Source organism: Cercospora beticola, chromosome 3 (genome assembly GCF_033473495.1).
Source record: "Cercospora beticola chromosome 3, complete sequence".
Taxonomy (NCBI): Eukaryota; Fungi; Ascomycota; class Dothideomycetes; order Mycosphaerellales; family Mycosphaerellaceae; genus Cercospora; species Cercospora beticola.
In genome coordinates, this window is record NC_088937.1 from 1,963,746 (window position 1) to 1,984,070 (window position 20,325).

At 52.8% G+C, this 20,325-nt stretch overlaps 9 protein-coding genes across 9 annotated transcripts; 5 read left to right on the forward strand and 4 right to left on the reverse strand.

The window, feature by feature from the left end:
* Positions 1–313: 313 nt before the first annotated feature.
* On the forward strand, positions 314–2,961 carry RHO25_004730 (uncharacterized protein; the record flags this gene model as incomplete). Its single annotated transcript, XM_023595646.2, has 3 exons — positions 314–441; positions 490–872; positions 965–2,961. 3 exons carry the CDS (start codon positions 314–316, stop codon positions 2,959–2,961), a joined length of 2,508 nt encoding a protein of 835 aa, XP_023457066.1.
* Positions 2,962–3,582: 621 nt separating this feature from the next.
* Positions 3,583–6,190, forward strand: RHO25_004731 (uncharacterized protein; the record flags this gene model as incomplete). The annotated part of the gene is made up of 2 exons (XM_023595647.2): positions 3,583–3,821; positions 3,871–6,190. The coding sequence occupies 2 exons, from the start codon at positions 3,583–3,585 to the stop codon at positions 6,188–6,190; spliced, it is 2,559 nt and encodes an 852-aa protein (XP_023457065.1).
* A 91-nt stretch (positions 6,191–6,281) lies between these two features.
* On the reverse strand, positions 6,282–8,184 carry RHO25_004732 (uncharacterized protein; the record flags this gene model as incomplete). Its single annotated transcript, XM_023595648.2, has 2 exons — positions 6,282–8,057; positions 8,110–8,184. 2 exons carry the CDS (start codon positions 8,182–8,184, stop codon positions 6,282–6,284), a joined length of 1,851 nt encoding a protein of 616 aa, XP_023457072.1.
* Positions 8,185–8,652: 468 nt separating this feature from the next.
* Positions 8,653–9,717, reverse strand: RHO25_004733 (uncharacterized protein; the record flags this gene model as incomplete). Its single annotated transcript, XM_023595649.2, has 1 exon — positions 8,653–9,717. One exon carries the CDS (start codon positions 9,715–9,717, stop codon positions 8,653–8,655), a length of 1,065 nt encoding a protein of 354 aa, XP_023457071.1.
* Positions 9,718–9,981: 264 nt separating this feature from the next.
* On the forward strand, positions 9,982–10,827 carry RHO25_004734 (uncharacterized protein; the record flags this gene model as incomplete). Its single annotated transcript, XM_023595650.2, has 1 exon — positions 9,982–10,827. One exon carries the CDS (start codon positions 9,982–9,984, stop codon positions 10,825–10,827), a length of 846 nt encoding a protein of 281 aa, XP_023457062.1.
* Positions 10,828–11,383: 556 nt separating this feature from the next.
* RHO25_004735 (uncharacterized protein) lies at positions 11,384–11,869 on the reverse strand (the record flags this gene model as incomplete). Its single annotated transcript, XM_023595651.2, has 1 exon — positions 11,384–11,869. One exon carries the CDS (start codon positions 11,867–11,869, stop codon positions 11,384–11,386), a length of 486 nt encoding a protein of 161 aa, XP_023457061.1.
* A 197-nt stretch (positions 11,870–12,066) lies between these two features.
* On the forward strand, positions 12,067–15,792 carry RHO25_004736 (uncharacterized protein; the record flags this gene model as incomplete). The annotated part of the gene is made up of 1 exon (XM_023595652.2): positions 12,067–15,792. The coding sequence occupies one exon, from the start codon at positions 12,067–12,069 to the stop codon at positions 15,790–15,792; it is 3,726 nt and encodes a 1,241-aa protein (XP_023457070.1).
* A 1,091-nt stretch (positions 15,793–16,883) lies between these two features.
* On the reverse strand, positions 16,884–17,315 carry URM1 (Ubiquitin-related modifier 1; the record flags this gene model as incomplete). Its single annotated transcript, XM_023595653.2, has 3 exons — positions 16,884–17,001; positions 17,057–17,221; positions 17,281–17,315. 3 exons carry the CDS (start codon positions 17,313–17,315, stop codon positions 16,884–16,886), a joined length of 318 nt encoding a protein of 105 aa, XP_023457069.1.
* A 169-nt stretch (positions 17,316–17,484) lies between these two features.
* On the forward strand, positions 17,485–19,902 carry RHO25_004738 (uncharacterized protein; the record flags this gene model as incomplete). Its single annotated transcript, XM_023595654.2, has 1 exon — positions 17,485–19,902. One exon carries the CDS (start codon positions 17,485–17,487, stop codon positions 19,900–19,902), a length of 2,418 nt encoding a protein of 805 aa, XP_023457822.1.
* Positions 19,903–20,325: the final 423 nt, after the last annotated feature.

The following is a 20,325-nucleotide window of genomic DNA, read 5'->3' on the forward strand; positions in this document are numbered from 1 at the left end:
AGCAACACGTCCCAGCCGACCAACCTGGCCATCGCTTCAGCCCACCAAACAGCACCTGCGCGAGGGCTTTGCGCCCTGCCTCGCACCGCGCCGAACACTCCCACATTGGGCGAAGCGCCTGCTATGGCCGCCGACTGCCAAATCTGTCAAGGGAAACAGCATGCCGGCGGAGGCTGAAGACTCGTTTTCGTCTTGTCTCGTACCAGGACTACTCCACTAGGGTTCACTTGTCGAAGAACTTAAGTCCTGCTACTCCCTCCGGACTCTTCAATCTTCCCTCTGCAAGCGTGATAGCTTACAGTTGACTGCAACAATGGCAGAGGCAATACAGTCTCGTGATATATCTCAAGGCTGGAGCTTCAAGCAGACAAGCAAAGACGACTGGTACCCGGTTGCCAAAGTCCCGACGAACATCCATCTCGACCTTCTGGACAACAAGCTGTGTGTTCTATGCAGAGCCCTTTCCGACTTCCGCTGATAGTGCGGCAGAATCGAGGATCCATTTCTTGGATTTAACGAATTGAAGTGTCAATGGGTCAACGAGGAATCATGGACGTACAAAGTCCAGCTACCAGCCGTTCCGCAAGCTCAACCGGGTGCTCGTCATGTATTGGCATTCGATGGCTTGGATACTTATGCCACTGTCAAGCTCAATGATCACGTTATACTGGAAAGCAGCAATATGTGGATCATGCATCGTGTCGATGTTACAGAAAAGTTGCCCAAGGACCAGGAGAGTCTTCTTGAGATTGAATTCAAGTCGGCGTATGTGGAGTCTAGGAAGATTAAAGACGCACATCCTGAGCACAAATGGGTCGGTTTCAATGGCGATATGGCTCGTTTGGCCGTGAGGAAAGCGCAGTATCATTATGGTAAGCAATACGACCAGCAGAAAATCACCAACATGAGCAGAATAAATGCAAATAAATATGCTGTGAGACCTGCCCATTCTAACGTTCTCTAGGCTGGGACTGGGGTCCAGTACTGTCGCCCTGTGGACCATGGCGGGCTGTTCGCCTCGAGACCTACCATGCTCGGGTTGAAGATCTCAGAGTAGACTACGATCTCGACCTTTCAGACCGAAAAGTAAGCGGGCAGCTCACCGCCTTCATTGATGGCGCCTCTGGGCAACACGTGGACTTCAGCATCGCTATTGGGGACAAGACGGTCTTCCAGGATACTGCAGCGATTGACTCCAAGCGCCAAGCGCAGCTGAGCTTCACCGTGCAAGACACTGAATTGTGGTGGCCGCACGGGTATGGCGCACAGCCACTTTACACTGTCTCTGCGACGATCAGGCAGGACAACATTGCCGTTCACACTCTGAGCAAGCGGACCGGATTCCGGCGTGCTGAGCTTATCCAAGAACCGGATGAGGTTGGCAAGACGTTCTTCTTCCGCATCAATGGAGTAGATGTCTTTTGCGGCGGCTCCGACTGGATACCAGCTGACAATTTCACTCCTCGAATAACAAGAGAGAAATATCGCAAATGGCTGCAGATGATGGTCGACGGATACCAGACAATGATCCGCATCTGGGGAGGTGGTATATGGGAGGAAGATGCATTCTACGAACTGGCAGATGAGCTCGGTGTTCTCATTTGGCACGATTTTATGTTCGGTTGTGGCAACTACCCGGCCTTCCCTGAGATTCTGGAGTCCATCGAAGCCGAATGCGTTTGCCAGACAAAACGACTGCGACATCATCCATCGATCGTGATTTATGCCGGTAATAACGAAGATTATCAGGTACAAGAGCAGATGGGATTGACCTACAACTATGAGGACAAAGACCCGCAGAGCTGGTTGAAGACCGATTTCCCTGCACGCTACATATACGAGAAGCTGCTGCCTGACGTGGTAGCGGCCAACGCGCCTCATGTGCCTTACCATCCCGGATCGCCATGGGGTGACGGTAAGCCCACCACAGACCGCACCGTCGGAGATATGCACCAGTGGAACGTATGGCACGGCACGCAAGAGAAGTACCAGATCTTCGACACTCTCGGTGGTCGCTTCAATAGCGAATTCGGCATGGAAGCTTTCCCACACATCGATACCATCAAGTGGTACGTGACGGATCCGACACAGCTCTACCCTCAAAGCCAGATGCTTGACCACCACAACAAAGCCGATGGCCATGAGAGGCGAATCGCCACCTACCTCGTAGAGAACTTCCGAACGGAAACAGATCTGGAAAAGTATATTCATCTGACGCAGCTGAGTCAGGCAGAGGCGCTCATGTTCGGATACCGCGGCTGGAGGCAGCAGTGGGGCCAGAAGCGATTCTGCGGCGGGGCTCTGCTGTGGCAGCTGAACGACTGCTGGCCAGTCACATCGTGGTCGATCGTCGACTATTTTCTAAGAAAGAAGCCCGCTTACTACGCGGTGAGGAGAGTATTGGCGCCAATCGCAGTGGCTGTCAAGCGAGCGCATCATGATTGGAGTGTTGTGCATGCCCGACCAGCCAAGGCCTTGGACTACGAATGCTGGGTATCCAGCTCACGGACTGAGGAGGTCAAGGCAACAGTCGAATTGCGCTTCATCAGCATTGCTACCGGCAAGGAGATCAAAGAGGCCGTTGTGCGCGACGTGACTATCGTGGCAAACAGCACAACGGATGTTGCCAAGGGCACAATTCACAACGACCAGGAAGAGCCACATGTTCTTGCTGCTCGGATCTCCGTGGATGGCACAGTCGTCAGCCGAGATGTTGATTGGCCACAGCCTCTCAAGTATCTTGACTTTTCCGACAGGGGCGTCGAAGTCAAGTCATCGGGAGACAAGATCACGATCAGGGCTGCAAGACCTACGAAAGGCCTAGTCTTCGAGGAGAGGGAAGGCGTATTGGTGAACGACAGCGCTATCGATGTTGTTCCGGGGGATGACCAAGTCGTGAGTGTCACGGGCTTGAGAGCGAACGACGCTCCGTTAAAATGGACATATCTTGGTGCGGCGTAAGATTATAGATCCCAGATGCATGCACACCCAGTGGTCCCGTTATTCATCAGCAGAAAGCGTGGCACGACAGGGATGTATAGATGGTTGCCGCAGCTTCGGGAACCCGTTCGATGTAGCACGATCGTATGTAGTACGACAGTCACGTTCTTGGGACTTGGTAGTCTACATTGAACGAGGCGCTGGCACGTTCCGTGATATGTGATGGTGACATTAAGCGCAAAGCCTCGTGCCATAGCCGATCGCGCCGTCGAAGCGCTTCCGATCCTTGTCTCGCGCCATCTGCTCGGTGCTGCATGACGCGGGGTGCACCTGTTCACACCACCAAATATAATCGACCGGGGTCTCGATCCAAACTGCATCCTTCAACGACACCAGGTTATGCGCTGTTCGCGCCGCTCGGGACCATGTGGACCTAACCGCCATGCCATACGATCTGCGCAAGTCGAGTCACTCACAATTTTCCGTCACTTCAAGAAGAATTCGAGAGATGGGCTGAGCATCTTTCAGGAGATTGGCTGTGCAAACGAATGAATCGGATCGGAGTAATTGGCGAGAATCTCAGGAGAGAAGACCGGGAAAATGAGCATCTGAGATCGCTCTGAAGTAGAGAAGAACCTTACCATGTACAACACGTTCCAGATTACCACCGCTTCGAGCTCTGCAGAGCAAGGCGAAAGCGGCAAAAGCGGCCGTCCAAATGCGGCCTCCAGACGCATCTCCACAAGCAATGCGTGTGTCGAGTGCAGACGACGCAAGATCCGGTGCGATGGTCTACAACCTTGTGCTCAGTGCCAGTGGTATCAGCATCCGGAGCAGTGCGTTTATGCAAAACCCGTGCAGAGAGTTGTGCCATCAAGAAAGTATGTGATGAGACTATCCCTATGTTATGCCAACTGACAAGAAATGTAGGCTAGTGGAGAAACTGCAGTCGCAGGTCGAGCAGTATCATGCAGTCTTCGCAAGGCTCTTCCCGGGCAAAGACGTCGAAGACTTCGTGTCTCTGCCCAGAGCGGAACTCATCGATATGGCCGTGACATTGCCAGCAGCTAGTGCGTCCCCTAGCCATGCTCCGGATCGCCTACTTGCAAAATCAGAGTCTGTTAAGAAATCCGAGGGAGCCGACAGCCTCGACGCACTCGAACAAGCTCCGGAGCAGGATCCTAACACCGACGAAGCAAAACGACTACGAGACAAGATCCAGGGCATTTCTGACGACATCAACGGACTGTCGTTGTCTATTGATAGGGCCTCGTCTTATGTGGGAGTATCAAGCATCAACGCAGCAATGAAGGTCATCTTCAAGACTGCTCCTATGGCTCGGCCTTACATCGCACAAGCACAAGCAGAAACTGCCGCACCGAGTCGTAGCTCCACGCCACCACCTTATGATCGCGATCCGGATCCCCAAGAGTTACCGCCTGCAGATGAAGGAAACAGACTAATCGACTCATATTTCGCTCATGTACATGTTCTCATGCCCATGATTGAGGAAGACTCCTTTCGACACAGCTACCTATACGGATCACGTCGAGATTCATCCTGGCTGTGTCTGCTCAATATGGTTTTGGCACTCGGATCATTGGCTAGTACAACTTGTACAAACGAAGATCACATGGTGTACTACCAACGAGCACGAAAACATATGGAAGTGGAGACGTTCGGCAGTGGTAGCTTGTTCACTTTACAGGCGTTCGCACTGCTAAGTGGGTACTACTTACACTGGCTGAATAGACCAAACGAGGCGAACGGGATCATGGGCGCAACCCTCCGCATGGCCACAGCTCATGGACTGCACAGAGAATACAGCGAAAGTCGGAGAAACGAAACTCTCGCTGGTGGGAATGTGGTCTTGAGCAACTCAGAAGTACCAGTAGAGATACGAAGAAGAACATGGTGGAGCCTCTACGTTCTTGACTCGTGGGCTTCTATCACAACAGGAAGACCCTCGCTTGGGAGAACTGGAGACGGCATCACTATCGAAAATCCGCGGATACCCGAGCAGATGAACAACGCTCAATACCTGAAGTCTTTAACTCTATTGCCGATTATCCACAACATCCCCTTTTGCAAGATCGCAACCAAAGTACAAGATATCCTGGCTGCACAATCCAACATCGGTTTCGAAGCACTCTTTGCGCTGGACGCAGAGCTCGAGAAATGGCACGATGATCTACCACCTATGCTCCGAGATGTCGTTGAGCGGCCTCCTCTCCGCAAGCGCCACAGCTCGACTGCTGGCGACCACAAGGTCTCACCAAGATCAGGATATATTCAGTCGACAGGCAAGAGCACAATCGATTTTTCACAGCCTCCGGATCGTGATCGGACTGTATGTCCGGAGGTTTTGAAGACGCCGCGAGCAATTATGCGTTGGCGCTACCAAAATCTCAAGATCTTGATGCATCGGCCAATCCTACTGGCAACAGCATTGCGCAGGACTCCGTGGTCGAACATGTCAGCCGAGGAAAGGTTGGCAGTGGGCAGGTGTCGAATTGTCGCGAGCCAAACAATCTCTGACATTGTCGCAACTTGTCAAGAAAACTTGATTGCGGGCTGGAATGCAGTCTGGATGATGTACCAGGCAGTGATGATCCCACTGGTCTCACTTTTCTCCGTACTGGCTTTGCCGCCAAATGGATCGACAGCGGCCGAGAGCCCATTGCTGACGCCGGGAAGCCATGGAGGCACCACCACCACTCCTGGAAGTGACGATGACCTGGAAAGTTGGAAGAGAGATGTCGAGAAAACCATTCCCTTCTTTGACAGAATGCAGCGGTGGTCTGTTGCTGCTAGTAAGAGTCGAGACGTCGTGCAGCGACTTTACGATGCGACGAAATACGTTGCGGAGCACAATGCGCAATACCATCAACAGCAGCAGGACCTGCTGCAGCGGAGAATGTCACTTGTCCTTCCAGTCGCGCAAGCCGAAGCGGAAACAGCACAACGACCGGACGCCCAAGCAGATGCTGGTTCTTCCCACGATGCCTTTGCGGCGGCACAAGGCGTGTTTCCAGCCCAACCACAATATGGCCTCATGCAGCCTGGATGGACGCTCAGTCCCGGACTCACTGGAGAGGCGGCTGTGAACCAATTCTGGGATGAGATGATGTGGGATACGTTTCCCACAGACATGCCGGATAATTCGACTTTCGTAGATGGCATGGGCCAGGATGACTGGTGGCCGCAGCAGCAGGACTGGACGCAGTGGCCTGGTGGCTCACAAATGTAAAGATTCGACTCCCAGTAACATATAGCATCCGCACCGTTGTACAGATAGTCGAATGAACAGTGTCAGGAATAGGACATTGGATTTGTCCACTTCATGCCATGATCGTTTCCCATCCGTTCTGGATCATTACATCCAGCCAGTAGACGTCCTGCTGTCCGGCGTCTATTCTTCTCCAGGTCTCTTGTACAATGTCGATGCATACGCGAATGGGTTTCGGAGGTAGTAACCTCAGACAGCTGGTCAGGCGATCGAGGACCATTTTTCGCATCATGGCCACTTCTGCGAAATGCGAATCGATCCCTTCGTCATCCTCGTTCATGCTTTCTGCTCCATCAACGTTGTTATTTGGATCCTTGGGCATCTCGCATATAAGCTCCGACGAGAGAACAACGAGAAGGAAAGGCTGGAAGTCTCGTGTGCCAGACTCCAAAGGCATCGTCTCGAGTAGCCGTAGAGCTTCGAGAGCGAATTGTGTGAGCCATTTGCTCCTTCTGCTCGTGGCTTCCGGGGTTTGCTCTCCTGAGATGAGCATCGCGAGTGCAGTGCTATCCTCTTCCAGAAGTCTTTCGGAGAGGGTATCAGGGAAGACACGGTAGAGTTGAAGTAGGCCAGCGTACCGATACAGCTCGGCGAGAGTAGTGAGATGCCAGACAGGAGTTTCGGCATCGTCAGGTTGAACAATGCTATCCACGTCTGGGTGTCGGCACGCCAGAAGTCGATTCTCTAACTCCCTTGCGTGCACCAAATCTTGGTTGAGTTGATGCACATAGGTTTGTGTGACGAAGTTTTGCTGTTGGTGTCGTACTCTGTGTCCTCGTACAAGTCGGCCGATATCTGCCACAATTTGTATTGCATCGCGAGCGACTCCTGTCCATGGATGAGCGATGTGTTTTGCAGGCTGGAAAGTGAGTAAAGGCCCGAGCGGCGTTGTGCACGGCCGGATAGCTTTGCTATCTGCGACGAACGAAAGGAGCATTTCCCAGAAGACCATGGCCTCACGAAAGAAATTGAAACTGTTGAGGTTGACCTCATGCTGCACGAGCTCGCCAGTTGACGCCATACTGTCAATACGATCTCTCATCATGGAGTAGAAATCGAGGCCGAGATCTTTGGCATCATGCCAGTTTCCTGTAGGTCCGAACATCATGAGCGCAAGCAGTGCTTTGCTGTCGAGTTGAGGTTGACTGAAAATCAGTTCCATGGCTTGCTGACGAAGTTTCTTGCCCAGCTTGTTGAACCGCGGGTGGACTTCATTCAGGCATGCGGCTGCCATACTTTGTGCGGCTAGATTGATGACCAGAGAGTGGCTATGCATGCTGGAGACTACGGATCTGAACGGGTTGCGGTGGTCATCGTAGACGGCATACAGTTTCGAGACGTTCTTGAAGTAATAGCTTAGCAGCTCGGATGATTGGTGCGCCAATGAGGCTTGCGGTCGTGGTACAATCTCTCTTGTATGGGCCCGTAATGACTGGAGCATGTTGCTCGGCTTCGGGGTCTGCACCAACTGCTCGGTCGTGTTCGCAGTATTACTTTCCTCGTTTGGTTTGACGAGCTCGGAGAAGTCCAAGACGTTGAAGTGTTGATCTGTCATCGTGAAGTTGTCCCAAATAGGGCTAATGGGAACGGTGTCAGGACCATTATTTGCTTGCGGTGAAGTCTCTTGCTGGGCGTCAGATTGAGACGTCATTTCCAGCCAATTTAAGTCGACAGTAGGGCTGGCGCCCTCAGTCTGCGGAACTGGGGTGGTCGATGAGACGGCACTGGTCGTATCATTTAACCACTTATATTTCTGCACATATCCGGGACACTGCACGCCCAGTCGACTGCAGCGGCCACAGTGTGGTTTGACTTCGTCACATTTGAGCTGCATTACCATCAATACATTAACTGAAAACGGATTTGACGCATAGGCTTACATGTTGTGCTTTGCAACGCGAGCAACCACCGCGACTTTTCTTGGTCGAACGTCGTTTCGCAACAGCCTCAGGCATGGTGTTTGGACAAGTGCTGGGACTGAAGGCGTGATTGGATATCGTTGATCAACACCACCATAAACATGGATCTTCGCTCGTAGAGGGCGCTGTGATCCACAATTTGCTAAAGCGATCTTTCAATATTGCTGTATGCATCTGAATAGCACGGATGACAAGAAGCTTTCAGTTTGGTGAAGTCAGCATGGCGGCACGCTATCAGAGAGTGGGAGGTCGAACACGAAAGGTCGGCCGAAAAGGGTAGTCGAATACGATCGTGCCAAGCCGTGCCGACCCCGATTGATGTGCCGGAGCTCTTCCGCTCGTCATCATCGCTGTTGCTGTTGCTGGTACTGGTGCAACAGTTGTGGTTGTAAAGACATCGAGGTAGAAGGTGCCACATGTGATCACCATGTTCACATGGTCCCATCGTCTCCTCATACTCGAGCGCTTTCGTGCGCGCTCGCGAACATAGCCAGCCGATCTCAATCATCCCATTAGCTGACCGATATCGCTAGGCGGCCACCTGGTCTGCGCAAAGCTCAGGCACCGTTTGATGCCTTGCAACATTTTTCTTGTGGTCTCGTCACTCAATATGTGCGCCTGGTTGTTCTCCCCATGCAACTTTTCTCGGGCACTTCGCTCGTGGATACCCACCATGGTGACACCAATTGGCCACGCGGCTTTTCCGATACTTAGCCTGAGGTATGCATCGTTGGCATCCACATAGCGCTTCTTTTGCGCCAAATCGACAATCTCCAGGATTGGCGGCAGGATCGCAGATTCGATGGCATCAGTCTCCAACTTTTTGAACAACGGCTTGAGGTTGTCCTTCGCAGCCAGATATGAATTATAGGCCTGCTTGCCGGTAGAGGATTCTTTGACCTCTTTCGTTCTCCGGGCCAGTGCATTCTGCCATTCGGAGAGCAGCATGTCGAAGTAAGATGCCAGTTGGCGTAGAAGAAACTTGTAGCCTTCTTTGTCTTTGGGGACGCTCTCTGGCACCTTCATCTCTGCCTCCGGGACCAATTCCAGAGTCGTCGGTATCGGTCCACTGCTGAGTTTGGGTGCCAGTGCCAGTGCTGTGAGCTTGCGATACCGCCGCAGCCGCTGGACATGTGTTTCGCCAAAGAGTATTCGAGGCTCGTCCATGTCGCGCAGCTTTGCCTGCAGCTCTTCTTCCGCAATGTCCTCTTCGCCCTCCTTCAGAGGCGTTATCTCAGTGTCCTTCCTCTCAAGCTCTGGCAGACCCAGACGCTTCCTCCGCGCCCTCTCTTCGGCCTCTTCTTCCTCTTCACGTATCTTCCGACTCTCTTCTGCCAATCGTTGCCTCTTCTCTTCTCGTGCGCGAGTACGCTCGGCCTCCTCCTCGTCCCGTTTGCGTTTCTTTTCCAGCCGCTCCAGCCGCTCCTTTTCTAGCTGTGCTTGCTCTCTCGCATACTCCTCTTGTCGTTGCGCCTCGATCTCTGATCGCTTCAAATACTTTTTGCTGCCATCCTCTTTTGGCGGCGCGGAAGACGCGATTTGCGACTTCATCAAACTTGCAAAATCCATCTCGGCGACTTCAGACTCTGAATGCAGGGTGTGAGAGGTTTGAATGAACGCGCAAAGCCCGAAATATATGGATGCAGCGGAGTGGGGTCCGCTTCGGTGCACAAAGTTCACATGCTGCGTCAAACTTCGAGCTCACTTGAAGAGCTCCAGCTTGCATCAACAACTTTATCGAACCATCGCCAAACACCTCCAATTCCTCTCCGCCGTGACAAGACACCCGCACGCTGAATGATACAATATTAGCGACAGGACTAGACATCCGCAATGGCGCTTCAACCCGAGGCCGGCAGCAACATCGATCGCGCAACAACTGCGCCCTTCCTCCTCCGACTTTTCTGGCGTCAAGCGCGCCCACTCGATCCTTGGGAATTCAGTGTCGCCCCTCCAGCAGATACCACAAACATTCCCGATTACTCCTCTCTTCTGCCGACTACCATCAGGCAACAGAGCGTGCAAATCTACACTTGGCCAAACTGCACTCTGGGCGAACTTACCGCGCTTTTCACCTCCGTCCTCCCGCAAGGCGTGATACCTTCTCCAGGCGTAGGAACGCGTCTCGTATTCAAGCTCATCTTTCCCGATACGCGCGCTACCATCGTGGAAGGCAACAGAGGGAAATGGATTGATAAGCCACTGGGATCAGTAGTGATTGGTGGAGGAAATGCGGAGCTGCAGGATGACCAAGACGAGGCATTGGATCTGAAGGATATGTTGGAAGGAGACGCGCATAAGACATTAGCTGGCGCGAGGTTTGTCATTGGGGATTATGTGGCTTGCTCGATATATCCTCCTGGTCAAGATGGGAGAGTGCAGCCTATACCACGAGGGCCGCCCCGCGACGGTGGCTATGGTAATCGCGGTCCACCTCCAGGCCGAGAGAATGGATATGGAGGCGGCGGCTATGGTAGGGAAGGAGGCTATGGCAGAGGCGGCTACGGCCGGGGTGGCGGAGGATCGTATGGCCCTGGGCCTTACAGAGGAGGACGCGGGGGAGGTGCCCCACCCGGCGATGGAGATTGGCGCAGAGGTGAGCGACCACCAGGAGGTGGTTACGACGGGCCTAGAAGTGGTGGTTACAGAGGTGGTTACGGCGGAGGGCGACCATATTAGCTGCGTCGACGCCGCTGCCAAAGGGTCAGAAAGAGTGTTTGTGGTTTTAGCGAAGGCGTTTGGAAGAGTAACAGCATGCTTACGTGTAAAAGAAAGAGTGGGCTGTTGAGATTAATCACAAGCTCGGTGTCCGAATGTTTCGACATTCTCAACACGTCGAAACAGGTCTTGTCTGGCCTTTCATTTTCTCAGTCTACATCAGATACCGGAGAGGCTACCATCTAGAGCCATACCCATGCCTGCAGACATGTGCCACACTCAGCACCACGGTGCGACACGGATTCCAAATCACCGTGACCCCATCTGGCGGAGGCTCAGCAAAACAACCCACTAAGGAGCAACGCCTCTCTTTTCGAGTCCTTTGGCCCTGTGGTTGGTGGTATCTTTAAGGCGACCGGTTCAAACTGGGAGCAGTAGCTACCGGCTGACAGCGGAGGTCCATAAGACAGGAGCCACTGACTGTTAGTCAGAGCTGCATGTTCAACCCACTCGGGCCAGCTGCTTCGTTCACAGATCGTAGCCTGAACTGAGACTTTGTCGGATTGGCCCGTTGAGCTCACAAAACTTCTAACACGAGACCAACAGCCTCGTCGAACAGTGCCCGCTCAGTCAAAGTGCCCACTGCGTTCTCGAACCCAAGTCCCAAGACAAGCAATCTGGATTCGCTCGGCCGCTTCATCAAAATTGCACTGGCGATAGTTGTGGCCAGTGTCTGTCTCACAATTTCGTCTTCACGCTTTGTGCCGCCGAGCACAGTTGTTGCGGTCAAATGGCTCATGGGAAGCAAATCGTTCTCCGGGTCTCCACTCGAGATTGGGTTGGGGTTCATTGGGTCCGCGGAAGCTGATGCAAGCGATACATGAGTCCAGTGTGATAGCCTTCCAGCTTGTGATAATGTGATGACAATTTTGTCTGAGAATGCAATGGATGTGGCTGTCGTGAGGACATTGTTGATGAGCCCTGAGGTCGAGTGAGACGGAGCTGGAAATTGTGATGGGTAGACATTCGCTTGTGGCATCGTACTCGTTTCGGCGCTCGCCATCTTGAGGTCGGTCAAGAAGTGTTCAGTACAAAGATTCGTGTGATGTAGTACTGGAGCGGAGCGCTAGAAGTGAGGGCTGTGGTAAGCTTTCGGTTGAGCGCACCGAAGTCCGACCCATGCTGCAGATCTGCAAGCTTGGGGAAGGCTCGTCTCAAAAAGTCTCGATGCAACATGCTGCCGCAACATCTGCATGCAAAATGCCCAAATTTGTGCCACGCGAACGCAAACACAGGAAACTCGCGAAACAGAAGGAGGCTGCTAAAAAGAATGGCGTCGCCCAGCACGAGCCGGTGGACCAAGCCAATGCGGCGGAAATCGTGCCCGTTACCCAGGTCGAGAAAGACGAACGACGAAGGAGATTGAAAGAGGAGTTGACGGCGCATGAACCTGAGTCTAAGATTTCTTCCAAGAAGAGAAAGAGATTAGACAAATACATTGAAACAAAGCTCAAGAATGAGGAAAACCAGGAGTTGCTGAAGAAGTTGGCAGCGCAGAAAGTGGATACCAGCCTGTTACGGAGCTCAAAGCAGCTAAGCCGTGTGAACGAGACCAGAAAGGAACAATTACAGCGAGCTCTGAAGGAGAAAGAAGCTGGGATATCTGGTAATTACGACGAGATTCTGCTGGAGCGACGGCCTGAAGTGCAGCAATACCAGGATGACGAGGCCGACGACCAAGGCGACGGTGAGGAGGCCAAAGCTGGTGTTGAGCAAACCCGAGTCGAGACGACCGCAGGAGGCTTGGAAAAGGTTGCGATCGGGGCAGGACTCAAGCGGCCACTGGAGCTGGACGAAAGTGGACGGCCAATGATCAAGAGACGGAAACGTCAGAAGAAATCGGCCGCCATCAAGCCGCAGCTCACCTTTGACCTCACACCTATGCAAGAAAGTGAGGACGGTGAAGATACGTCTGCCGAGGACGAAGAGGTTTGGAACGGCTTCGACTCAGATGCTAGTGACTCTGCTTCGCAGCTTTCAGATGTGTCCCTGCAGGATGGCGCTTCGAACGAATCGAGTGATGAGGACGACGACGGCGATGAAGACGATGAGAGCATGACTGATGGATCAGAAGAGTCCGAAGAGTCAGACGAAGAAGATGGGGGTCAGAACATGGCCAATGACAAACCATCGCGAGTATCAGCTTTCAAGGCCTGGGCGGATTCGCAACGAAATGAAGCTGTTGGCTTCGTACCATCCGCAGTCCCCGAGAATCAGGAGGCGATCAAAGCAAACTTCAGGCCAAGGGCACTGTCACCAGATCCGGTAGCAGCAAATATCGCTGCCGCCTCCCAGCCAACGGAAAATGCCTATCGGCCAGCAAGCGCAGTGGTCGTAGAACGTGACACCGACATCCAGGAAGCGCGTCTGAAGCTTCCCGTTGTTCAGGAGGAACAAAAGATCATGGAAGCCATCCACAATAATGCGGTCACAATTGTATGTGGCGCCACCGGTTCCGGAAAGACGACTCAGCTCCCGCAGATGTTACTGGAGAACGGATATGCTACAAAAGGCATGCTTGGCATCACCCAGCCTCGCAGAGTCGCTGCGACGTCTGTCGCGGATCGCGTCAGATATGAGCTCGGGAAGACCCATGGCAAGCAAGTAGCACATCAGGTCAGATTTGATAGCAGTGTTAGTCGTGACACGAAAATCAAATTCATGACCGATGGTATCTTGCTTCGCGAAATTTCGCAAGATTTCTCGCTCTCGAAATACAGCGCAATCGTAATCGACGAAGCACATGAGCGCAGTGTCAACACGGATATACTCATTGGCATTTTGTCGCGAATAGTGCCACTTAGACAGGACCTGAGCCGCGAGGACCCGGATAAATATGTGCCGCTCAAACTCATCATCATGAGCGCGACACTACGAGTGACCGACTTTCTCATGAACGATCGATTGTTTCGCAAAGTAAAGCCTCCAATAATAGAGGCCGAAGGACGTCAATATCAGGTCACAGAACATTTCGCACGCAAGACTCAACGCGACTATGTTTCCGAAATGGTTCGCAAAGTGGCAAGAGGCCACAAGAAGCTACCACCGGGCGACATCTTAGTGTTCCTCACTGGGCAAGACGACATTCAGACTGTTCAGAAGAGACTGAAAGAACAATTGACGCTAGAGAGTGCCGGTTTCCAGCTCTCTAAAGCCCGCAATGCTGAGTCCAAGATTGTCAATGACTACATGGAAGACGATGGCAAGGACGGCGCAGACGACTCCGACTCCGAGCCGGAGATTACAGGCTTGGATGATGAAGACGACGATGCCGAATTTGCAGTAGAAGAGCAACAGACGTCTTCCGCAATGCCCCGGGGACAATTGAAAGCTCAGATCCTGCCACTCTATGCAGCACTACCAAAAGCGCAACAGGACCAAGTGTTCGTCAAGACGCCCGAAGGTAGCAGAAAAATCATACTGGCTACTAACGTTGCAGAGACATCTCTCACAATAGACGGCATCAAATATGTCTTCGATTGCGGTCGCAGCAAGGACAAACAATACCACATCGAAACTGGCGTGCAGCAGTTTGTGGTCGACTGGATCTCAAAAGCGAGCGCTTCTCAGAGAATGGGTCGTGCTGGTCGTACTGGGCCCGGTCACTGCTACAGACTGTACAGTTCGGCGGTATATGAGCGCTATTTCGAGCAACACACCCTGCCCGAAATTCTTCGGACGCCTATAGAGGGCACAGTGCTGCAATTGAAGAATATGAAGGTGGACAACGTGGTCAACTTTCCTTTTCCCACGCCCCCTCAAGCCGAACAGCTTGCGCAGGCTGAGCGACTGCTCAAGAACCTCGGCGCGATCAAAGCGAATACGGGGCAGGTCACTGAAGCAGGAAAGGAGCTGATCAACTATCCTGTCAATCCAAGATTTGGCAAGATGCTGCTCCTGGGACGGCAGTACGACGTTCTTTCGTATGTTATTGCTTTGGTCGCAGGCTTAGCAGTAGGTGACCTCTTCATACCGGAGCCTCAACTTCTGCGAAGTGAGGAGGACGACGAGTTGAGCGATCCCGATGACAGAAAAGTGCAAAAGCGAATGGACGCTGCCGCGCAGTCCGCAGCAGAGAAACGTCGGCAGGCTTACGGTCGTGCTCGAGAAGCCCTTACGTACAAAGGCGACACCTCAGATGCGATGAAGGTGCTTACTGCCGTTGTCGCCCATGCACACGCGGAAGCTGATGATGAAGCCTCGTCGTTCTGCGAAAAGCACTTTCTACGAGAAAAGGGAATGAGCGAAGTACAGGCGCTCCGCCGGCAACTCCACAACTTGATGGAGCCTCATCTGCAGACCGCCACGGACCGCGCATACCGTCCGAATCTGAACCCGCCTTCCGACAAGGAGGTTAGCCGTATCAAGCAAATCGCGGCTGCTGGTTACATCGATCAGGTTGCAGTACGTTATGATCTTCTGCCCGGCGCGGTGTCCATTGGGAGAAAGCCGCAGCGGGCGATTGAGGTTACATATCGGACGCTACAACCAAGCAATGACGAAGTCGATCGACAAGCAAGTATGCAAGAACAGGAGCGACAAAAGTGCGTCTTCGTCCACTCGAGCAGTCCTCTTGCTCGCCTGTCCACGACAGAAATGCCGCCGTATGTGATCTATTCTTCTCTCAGTCGTGCAGCGGTGCGCACCGTTGGAGGTATTCAGCGAACACGCTTACATCCTCTTACGCCTGTAACTCAAGTCCAACTGGCAAGTCTTGCGGAAGGCACGCCTTTGCTCGACATTGGTAAACCGATTGGCAAAATTGAGGAAGTCGGTGTCGGGAAAAGGCAATGTTGGGTCTCGGTGGCTTTGCGAGATCCGGCAATTGCAGGCTCGACCGGATGGCCAATGAAAGCATGGAAAGTGCTGCAAGCGAAAGATGGCAAGGAATGGGTTATAGAAAAAGTCCTGGATAGGGGCAGGTAGTCGTGCTACTCTCGCCATCACCAATACGAGATCCTACGAAGCCAATAGCGTTCATGCCGCCATTCCGTCATTATGCAACCCACACCGCCTGTACACCACAACAGTTGACCACATCGCCAATGCCACGTATTTGTATGCACGTATGGTTGGCATAAGGTTGCGTTTCGGAACGTGTCAAGCAGCGGACCTTGCAGCCAACCCCGAAAGATTGCGGAGCCTGGCGGCTTTGACAGGATGCAAACAGGGAATATGAGTCGGCTCTGTCGATCAATTGGTTCCATCAAACAACACACTAAGGGAATGGCGCAGCAGCGTGAGACGGTCGAATTCAAAGACATTGTGACTTTGGAGATTCGAAGGGGAGTCCTTGTGATGAGGGTTGATGTGTTGGTTTGCGGTCCGACGTGACGAGAGACTGGTTGGAAATTGGGGTTGAGGATACGAAGGGTGAGGGCTAACGCGATGTGGATTGTGCATGAATTGGATGAGTTCACGTGAATTGCAGGAGATGCAAGATTGGCACTTACACAATTGCAATTGATGAAGACCTATCCAGATCCTTCTACGAGCTCGGTTCTCACGCTTCGTGGACAGAACACGCTCGAAGGAGAATTCCACCAGTACGCAGCAGAAAACAATTGAAATCAGTACACCATGGCCTGCAGGCGACTTCGACGTCCTTGGTCACTTCCAGGAACGTTTCGCAAACGAAATACTGAAGATTGAAAATATCGCGATTCCACCTGAACGACTCATGTCTCCTACGGGACTAATGCTTAGCCCCACCTTCATGCTGACGATGAGGCTCTCTCACCAATTTCCATTAGTTCGTCGATGATCAACTTCCATGGACATCGTGGGCCAAGTTACTCACAATGGACTTCGAAGAGCAATTTGGACCAGACCTCATTCCGTACATGGATATGGCGACTTTAGCAAAGAAGTTCCTGAAAAATGAATGCCACATTTCTCTGCGGTTGTAAGACATGCACCTACTACAGTGAGGTATAGGTCGGTCAGTGGAGCAGACTCTCAAAGTTCGACTTATGAGAGGTCCTTGTGCGCTCCAGCTTGGCGAGATTATCATTTTCTCATCCACCGTGCAGCGTTGATACAAACACTATGTTGTCTCGGCGTTGCAATTCGTACTTCTCCTCTCCTTCTAGCTCCCAATCGGAGTCATTGATGAGTACCAAAACTCCAGGTCGTCTACCCGCTGTCAGTACGTGCCTTCCACCCAGATGGACTGTATGTGCTGCCTTACACCGTATCGTCGAGTACGAACATGTCTTTTCGTGGATCTTGCATCAGATTTTCGCATAGCCATTTGATCAGGAATGCAACTGTAGCTGGGTGACCCTGAGGATCTTTGGCCGGTAATGAGATCTTGTGCTGGCGTTGATCCGAGAAGAGCAGTTCAAGGCCCCCGCTAAGGATGACTTAGATATTGAAGAAAGGTGGTGGAAAAGTGGAATGATCATGACCTACGTGAACTCGACAGTAAGATCTATTGTTTCGGCCATGGTGTGGTAAGTGTCGTGCCTGGGGTTAACTTTGAATGTTTCGACGTGGAAGTCGCGTTGTTTGATTGCTGTCTTGGCACGGAAATTTTGACTCAGCAGCACCAGACTTTGCAGCACTCATTCTCGACTTCCATGTTCGCAATCTCGACATGTTGACACTGCGATCTCAATGACTCGAAGCGCAATCGAGTACATAGCCGCGGGTGGCAACAGACATCCATCCGCGGCTGACTGGGCGCCTTCACTTCTTGCCTACGGCGCCGGCAATAACATCGCCTTGTGGAACCCAGAAGATGAACAGTACAGAGGCGTGCATGCACTGCTTGCCGGGCACACAGACCTCGTCAATGCGATCAAGATAATTGACGCCGCAGATCAGCGCCTCATTGTAAGTGGCAGTGCAGATAAGACCATCCGGATCTGGTCAACTACCACGAAATCCAATGGAGAGTTCCAAGAGGTCCAGTGCCTGACAGAACACACCGCGTCCGTCAACGCCATCGCCACAGCTTCAAAGCTTGGCTTGATCGCAACAGGCGCAGCAGACGGCACAGTCAAGATATGGCAGTTGGAAGGTACAACAGTTAAGCTAACTCAGTCCATCTCACTGAAACCACGCTACTTTCCTTTGTGCCTCGCGCTCATAGCTCTCGAAAATGGCGGTGCAGTCCTCGCAGTTGCTGGGACCGCCAGTCACATCCAGTTGTATTCACAGAAGGAGGAGAGTCACGGCGAATTTGAACTTCACGCCACTTTGACAGGCCATGAAGGCTGGATCAGATCTCTGGATTTCACATATGAGTATTCCGCCCCTGGAAGCAACATTCTACTGGCATCTGCCAGCCAAGACAAATATGCTCGACTTTGGCGCTTCCGAAGAGGCAATAACACTGCGACCATCTCCGTCAGCGAAGCGAGCGAGCTTGTGACAGCTGCGGAGAAGACATCCTTGTCCAACAAAGCCCACACAGTCGGTGATGGAGTCTCACAGCACACTGTGACGTTCGAAGCCTTGCTCATTGGTCACGAAGACTGGATTTACACAGCTCGTTGGGCGCCGAGAGCACGCGATGGCGCAGTGCCTGCTTTGCTCACAGCATCTGCAGACAATTCATTATCGATATGGAACAGGGAACCAGCCTCTGGGCTCTGGGTATGTAGTAGTCGGCTGGGCGAGATAAGTTCTCAGAAAGGGTCAACAACGGCGACTGGCAGCACAGGTGGATTCTGGGTCGGACTTTGGCAACATGACTCGAATTCGGTGGTCAGTCTGGGCCGGACGGGAAGCTGGCGAAGATGGAGGTATGACTTGGTCAGCGATATGTGGACGCAGGACGTGGGCATTGGCGGGCACGTTGAAGAGGTGCGCAGTCTCGCTTGGGCACGATCTGGACAATACTTGCTGTCCACAGGTTCCGACCAGACCACCCGCCTTTACGCAACATGGAAGCGGCAAGGCGGCGAAGCGCTGTCCTGGCATGAATTCGCACGTCCGCAAATACATGGCTACGACCTCAACTGCATCGATATCGTCACTGAAGATCGTTTCATTTCAGGAGCCGACGAAAAGCTGCTTCGAGTTTTCGACAAACCTCGAGCGATTGAGAATCTTCTGGCGAAATTGAGCGGCGCTGCGACTTCTGGATCAGCTCATCTCCCGGACGCTGCTGACATACCAGTGCTTGGTTTGTCAAACAAAGCAGTGACGACCGCGAATGGCGACGAGCAAAATGGCATGGCTGAGGACACAACACTCGATACAGGCGATCCAGAAGCGGCAGACACTGCTCCCACCAAAGCCAACCTCGATCTCGAGCAGCCTCCATTCGAAGATCACCTCGCGCGGCATACACTATGGCCCGAACACGAGAAGCTGTACGGCCATGGTTATGAGATATCCGCGGTCGCTACCAGCAACGACGGCTCCCTGGTTGCCACAGCTTGCAAAGCGAGCTCGTTGGACCACGCTGTCATTAGACTGTATGAAACGAAGGAGTGGCGCGAGGTCAAGCCTCCCCTTACTGCTCACAGCTTGACGGTCACGAGCCTGTCCTTCTCACCAGACGATCGCTTTCTCCTGAGTGTGGGGAGGGACCGGCAGTGGGCCTTGTTTGAAAAAAGTGGCGATGCATCGAGCACATATGCGCTGCTCGTAAGTAATCCAAAGGGACACTCCCGCATGATCCTGGATTGTTGCTGGGCCCCTGCAGCTGCTGGACATGTGTTTGCGACGTCGGGCAGGGATAAGAGTGCAAAGATATGGAGGCTGCATGGCGGAACGGCGGAGTGCATATCCACGCATGCGGTTGCAGCACCTCTGACTGCTATCGCTTTTGACAGTCAAGTCCACGAAGGCCGTTTGGTATTGGCAGCAGGAGATGAAACCGGCAACATCGGCCTCATTAACATCGAAAGCGATACTCTTGACATAATAGGATCGGAGAACATGGCTGCGCAAATTGTGCCCTCGAAAGCGGTCAGCTCTTTACGCTGGAGGCCTGCAGCACGCGAAGCTTCATCCAGCGGTTGCTCATATTTAGCTGCAGCAAGCGACGACTTCTCCATGCGTATATATCGCATAGATTGATGTACAGTTAGCCGGCAAGCCGGCTTCGACACCGCCGCAAAACCGACACCTGTCACACAGCACTTAAGCAAATGTTGCACATGCCTGTAATCTGCATATGGAAAATCACGTCCGCTGGCATAGTCACAGCATCGAAAAGATCTTGGTTCGTGATACGAAGGGCCACTCAGCAACGCTGGTGACAGGGGGATCGCGTGCAGACTTGGGCAGCTGCAGTGACATATATATCCGGCTGGGTTTGGCTCCAACTTCCGCGGAATTGGCACTCCCAACCACAAATGTTCACTTGCAAAGAAGGTTTTCAGAGACGGAGCGAGTTCCTAGCGCATCGCAATGATGTTCATTTATGGACGTTTGACCTGCAACAAGAGCCGCGGTGCAGAAGCACGGCGTCTCTGGAAGAGGGCCACTCGGCTCCAAGCC